The 6,077-nt window shown below is 65.5% G+C and overlaps 1 protein-coding gene across 1 annotated transcript in view; it reads left to right on the forward strand.

Annotated features, from left to right (window-relative positions):
• COL22A1 (collagen, type XXII, alpha 1) overlaps window positions 1-6,077 on the forward strand; it is a 144,036-nt gene that overhangs the window by 81,820 nt on the left and 56,139 nt on the right. Inside the window, exons 32-36 of the mRNA XM_004679973.1 lie at window positions 195-248; window positions 652-705; window positions 1,891-1,944; window positions 4,391-4,495; window positions 5,840-5,884. Of these exons, the coding sequence (XP_004680030.1) occupies window positions 195-248; window positions 652-705; window positions 1,891-1,944; window positions 4,391-4,495; window positions 5,840-5,884 (312 nt within the window). The remainder of the gene's footprint in view (window positions 1-194; window positions 249-651; window positions 706-1,890; window positions 1,945-4,390; window positions 4,496-5,839; window positions 5,885-6,077) is intronic.

The following is a 6,077-nucleotide window of genomic DNA, read 5'->3' on the forward strand; positions in this document are numbered from 1 at the left end:
CCAGCCACCCACCCACCCAGCCAGCCAGCCAGCCATCTAGCTATCCTTGTTGTGGTAACAGTGGTTTTCAGCTGGTTTAGAGGAACAGAATCACACTCTTTGGGGGTCTCACAAGTTAGCTGTCCCCAGACGTGGGTGGGAAGAGGTGACCACTGTCACCATGATGTCCCCCTCCCTTTCTTATTCCTGTGCAGGGTGCCAAGGGAGAAGACGGTGCTCGCGGGGTGCCTGGAGCTGCTGGGAACCCCGTGAGTCCTGGAGGCCCCCACCACCGGGTGCCCTGGGGGACAGGGCTGCACATCTGCCCGTGGCTCTGGGCTCAGGGTGGGCGGGCGCCGGGAAGTGCCACCAGGTGCAGGCGGGACTTTGAGCAGCAAGGACAAGAGATGGTGGCCTCGCCGCTTCACAGCGGTGCGGGCTCTGCACACACACACTCACGCACACACCACATACAACACACACATGCACCGCAATGCCACACACACAGCGCACACACACCACCACCCCACAGCGCCCGCCGGTGACAGCGGGAGGCGCCCTCGTGGGCGGGGCCTTCGGGCAGCAGCGGTGTCACAAGCACAGTGCACTGAGGGGTTTGCAGAGCCCGAGGGGCGCGTGGTCGGCGCCAGTCTCTGACCGTCACCCCCACAGGGCGCGCCTGGACCTGCAGGCCCCCCGGGCCCCAGTGGAGCCCCAGGAGATGCGGTGAGTGGGGCGGGGTCACCAGCCCTGGGGGGGCCCAGGCCCTGGGCGATGCAGTGAGGCCTCCACTTCTCGGGAGACCCGTGTCCCCACGAGGGCCGCCTGCAGGCCAGGGAAGGGAAGGGGCTCGGGGTGCTGAGGGCTGCAGCGGGCGGCGGGGTGGCCAGAGCGTGAATGTCCCGGATGTTAGCCCAGCACCCGAGGCTGCCCGGGGAAGCGAGAGGACCTCAGACTGGGTCCTGGCTGCGGGGACCCGGTTCCCGTCACCTTCCGCCCTGACTGGCTTCCAGGCCGCGGCCGGCCCCCCACCCTCGGCATTTCCAGTCAAAATGGAGACAGCAGCGGGGCCGGGCCCTCCGGCCCTGGGACGTCCAGCGCCCCTTGGGGGGTGGCCCCTCCCCATGGCTGAGGTGTCCACTGTGGGCTGCTGAGGGCCACCGCCCACGCTGACTGTACGACGTTCGGTGAAAGCATCCGGGCCCGGCCTGGCGAAGTCCGTCCCGCGCCGCCACCCGGCGACAGTGGGGCCTTGGGGTCAGGCCGGCCTCTTCTCGCAGCTCTGTCCCCGGGGAGGCGGGGACCATCATGGCCCGCTTTTACCCACGGGAAACTGAGGCACGGGAGGCCGTCGTTTGTGGTTGCCGTAGATGGATGGGAACAGCTTCCCTGGGGAGGGCGCCGTCTGGAGAGCCAGGCCTGCCTCTGGCTTCTGGAGATGGCGCCACGGTCCGGCCGCGTGACAGGCGGCCTCGGCTGCCCCAGCAGCTGCCCTGAGCGGTGGACACTGACGGCCCGCCTGCCCCGGGGGCTCTGCGGGTGCATCCTGCCTGCTCCCCAGAGCCCCGCAGGGCTGAGCCGGGTGGCGCACAGCCGTCTGTCCTCCCCTCCGCCTGCCGCCCTGCTGGAATGTGAGGGCCCGTCTCGGAGCCCGCCTCTGGGGCGCTCCCGAGACTCGGGGTCCGGGCCTGCCTCTGACGTCCCACCTGGCTCCGGGTCCTCCTCATCCCCCGGGGGTCTGCCCCAGGCCTGGCCCTGCTCTCCTCCAGAGCCTCCGCCGGCGCGTCCGGCAGCCTCGCCCATGTGCTTGCCCAGGGTGTGCGGGGCCGCTGGGCTCTGGGGGCCTGCTCACCCTCTGGGGCCACGGGCCACCTTGGAGTTTGCGTGTTGATAGCTTTCTTTTTTGTTCAGGGCCCCCCTGGCATCAGAGGCTCCCCTGGGAAAGACGGGGCGCGGGGAGAGAAGGTGAGTCACGCTCCACCTGCAGCCCGGGAGGCCGCTGCCAGCCCTGCTCCCTGTCCCCGGTGCCTGCCGCTCGCCCCCCTCCTTGCTGCTGCCAGACTCTGGCTAGGAGGAAAGGCCTGTTGGGAAGAAGAGGGGCGCCTGCCCCACCATGCCAGCCGACGGGCGAAGCGGGACCCGGGCGCCTGGGCTGGCCCCTGGGGCACCTGTTAGGGACCATCTGTGGGTGCCCGGGCTCGGGTGTGCTGGCGGCTATGTGCAGAGGCCGGGCTGGTGCTCGGACTTGCCAGTGGCCTTCAGCGCCCCAGCGCTGGTCTCCCCCAGTGCTGGTCACCCCCAGAGGTCAGTGCCAAGCCGAGCGGCCTGGCTTTATGTTTTGCTTGTAATTGCGGTCATGTTGATCTCGAGGTGCCGGAACACACCTCTGCAGGTGCACGTGACCACCCACCCCCCAAAGTCCCCACCACGGTCCATGCGGCCCCTCCCCCTCCATGGTGGCGTCTGCTTCGCCCCGTTTCTCATCTGTAAACTGGGCCGATGAGACGGTGGCCACGGGTCGTGGGGCTCCCAGGGGTCGTGGGGCTCCCGGGAGGGGCCTGCCGAGCGGGCCTGTGATGGGGGGCTGCTCCATGGTCAGCAGGTTGCACAGCCACAGCCCCGCACCCCAGGGCCCCAGGGGGCCCTACAGACATCCCTCCGAGCACACGTGTCAGAACTTCTCCAGACACATTCCTCCTTTTCTGCTTTGCCTGGAGACTCACAGGCGTGGACACTTTATCTTGTATCCTGCAGTGAAGTGTGACGAGACAGGTGGTGGGGTGGGGCTGGGGTCAGAATGCAGAAGAGTTCGGTGCAGAGAAAACAGGTCAGCCGACCTGCGGAACTACCTGGGCTTTGCACCTGCCAGGATCACAGGCTCAGTAATGACCCTGGTGCGTGTGAGGTAGGCACTGTCGCTTTGGAGAAGTAGGTGGTACGGCCTTAGGCTGCTCATGAGACCACCCAGGCTGCACCAGGGAACAAAAACCACAGCCTGGCTTCTGGCCTCCACCACACCAGGCTTCTGAGGACTGTTGTTGGCCCTGGCCCCAAGTGGTGAACCCTCAAGACACTTCAGGGTTTGAGGACCGGAGCCCTGGGGAGCACAAGCGCCATTGGCCCATTCGCCCTCTAGGGGGCGCCAAACACCGCTCCGTGGCCCGGCAAAGCCCAGGCCCAGGCCACGGCCCCGGGGAAGGGGACGGAAACGCGCCCGCCCCATGTCCTGCAGAGGGGATGAACGTCCACACCTGGACATGCTCTCCCTCCTGCCCGATGTCCGGGGCTGGTAGGAGGATGGGAGGCCGGCCTGGCCCTTGGCTTGGAGAGGAGCCTCTTCACCCCTGGCTTTGCCGATTCCGGCCCGACTCCTCACTGACTCTCCACCGGGGAGACCCAGACTGCACCTTGGGCCCAAGGGGCCCCAATCCAGGAGGCGTCCTGGGCTCCTGTAGTGTCCTTCAGCCACGAGGGGCTGGGCGGTGTGGTCACGAAGAAGGGCTTGGTCTACAGGAACTCCAGGCCAGCTCCTCGTGGAGCCTGTGGAGCCTGGATTGCTCTTTTTAACCCTTTGGCTCTCTCTGTCCCTCTTCCTCTGTGTGTTTTTGTCTGTCTCTGTTCCTCTGTGTGCTCTCTTTAACGCCTAAAACTGTGGTCATATCACTGAAGGCCTACTGCATGAAGAAGGAGTAGGTTTTGTCCACAGAGCTCCAAGCATGCATGCCAGATGCCTGGGAGGAGGCAGAGAGTGCTGTCTGGGCTGGCCGAAAGGACCCCTGAGGCTAGGCTGAGCCACACTGGCCCCGGGCAGCAGTGACCACTGCCCTGCAGGGCCTTACGCCCTGCCCTGGCGGGGGGCTGATCGCCACTCACCCCCTTCCCTCTCCATGCCCCCTATGCATGCATTTGCTATTGGAAGCTGCACAGACCAAGTGGCTTAAACGACAGACACGTCCCTCCTGGCTCCCGGTGGCAGTCCAGGCTGAAGGGCAGGGTGGCGCCTCCCAGGCGGTGAGGGGTGGCCTTCCTCAGGCCCCTCCCCTTGGCTTGTGGCCAGCCACCTTCTCCCCGCATCCGCGTCCTCCCTCTGGGTTGCCGGGCATGGGTCCTGCTCACCACACCTGGTCATGTTGGGTCAGGACCTGCCCCTCGGGGTTACCTCATCCTTTCTTACCTGCGAAGGCCCTGTTTGTAAATAGAGGTACAGGAGTTAGGGCTTCGGCCTGTCCACTTTGGGGGACGTGATCCAACTAGCCATACACATAGGTCTGTGGTCCTCTGCCCTTGGGGGGATGGGTTTTCTGAACTGTCGGGGCGTCTCCAGGGGGACCCCCAGCTCTCACATGCTGGCCAGTGGTAAGCGTGTCCTTGGGGGTTGATGAGCCTGAGCACTGTCCACTTTTCTTTTCAGGGAGCAGCAGGTGAAGAAGGCAGCCCAGGGCCAGCTGGGCCCAGAGGTGACCCTGGTGCTCCCGGGCTCCCTGGACCATCAGGAAAGGGGAAGGATGGGGAGCCGGTAAGTGTCCCCAGAAACCAGGGGCTTCTGTGCCGTGACAGTCAGGCCACACTTGCAAGACAAAGACTCACTGGCCAAATGCAGAAACTGAGTTACAGCCAGTGACAGGAAGTGAGCAGGGAGGGTGTGGGCAGGCCTGGGGGTCAGGCTGGGGTGGTGGGGAGGCCTGGGGGGCCAGAGCACCGCCCTGCTTGTCCAGGTGCCAGACTGCTGGGCCGGAGACAGGGATGGGTCTGAGATCCTCAGGCTCTGAGACCCCGCGCCAGAGAGAGGGGCAGCTTCTGGGCTCATTCGGGGCAGGGTCGCCATTGTGAGCTGGAGGCTCTGTGCTGACTCCGTCATCTTTAACCCTGAATATAAACCTCCTTTAACCCCTCGCACGGCTGCTCACACCCGCCGGTCTTGATTAATCTTCCCTCCGAGGGAGCAGGGTCACAGATCCGAGGTGTGTGGCCTCTGCTGGCTGCCATTGTGGTCACCAGGCACCGAGCGCTCTGTGCTTCATCCTCACAACTGCCCCGAGAAGCCAGGGCTCGCCCAGTCCGCTTAGACCCGCTAATGAGCTATCCCCCTGCTACCAGTGGCCAGAGAAGTGACGGCTGGCAGCCTCCAGCTGAAGCCCGAGTCCGGGCTGGCCGGGCAGCCCCAGGCACTGGCTGTACTCGCCATGTCCTCAGGGGCGAGGGGCTCACCGGGGCTCCCCTGCCCGCCCCCTCACCTCCCCAAACCCTCCCTCCTGCTGCCGTCACGCTGAGCGTTAGGGTCTAGCACCTGCTTTGTTGATCACAGACATTCAGAACGCAACAGCGTCATTCACCCCGTGTATAGACAGGTTACGGGGTTCCGAGAGGTGGGTCGCCGGCCAGAGCCAACAGCCAGGAAGAGGCAGAGCCCACTGTGATGCCCCCAGGGCCTGGATGTCACTGTGACTCTCCCAGCCAAGTGCCACTAAGCTGGGGGTTCTGGCCCGCCTGCCCGCGCAGAGGCCGCGGCCAGAAACGGCGGCTCTCCTCGCGTGCCGGCCTCGATCACGGTGGACGCCGAGGTCGGGCTGTGGAGTCGGAGTTGCTCTGCTTGGAAACCCGGCCTTGACCTTACTTGTGGGCGCCTGTAAAGCAAGGGCCCCCGGTGGGAAAGCAAAGGAAGAGACTCCGAGTTTTGCTCAAGGCCACGCAGAAGTGGCAGAGCTGGAATTCAAGCTCAAAGGCCTCCGTTTCTTTCGTACCAGACGGACGTGAGTGGACGCTGTCCGTCTCTGGCCCCTACCGCACGGGGTGCCCAGTGGAGCAGTCGGGGGGGGCTCGCTCAGGTCCTGACTGTCCTGGTATTTGTCCGTTTTCCCAGGGACTTCGCGGACCACCTGGATTACCTGGACCCCTGGGAACCAAGGTAAGTGCTTACCTGGGCAACCTGTGGGCGCCGGGCTCAGAAAGCGGCCGTGGACAGTCTCCCGCGAGGACCTCTGCGGCCTCCCCGCCTCCGTCACATGCTGCCGACGGAGGCTCTTGACTCGGCTGTGCCTTCAGCGCGGCGCCGCGGCTCGGTGAGCCGGTGCTGGCTAACGGACGCCGCACGGGCCGCC

This window comes from Condylura cristata, unplaced genomic scaffold, assembly GCF_000260355.1.
Source record: "Condylura cristata isolate star-nosed mole 26May11 unplaced genomic scaffold, ConCri1.0 scaffold00009, whole genome shotgun sequence".
NCBI lineage: Eukaryota > Metazoa > Chordata > Mammalia > Eulipotyphla > Talpidae > Condylura > Condylura cristata.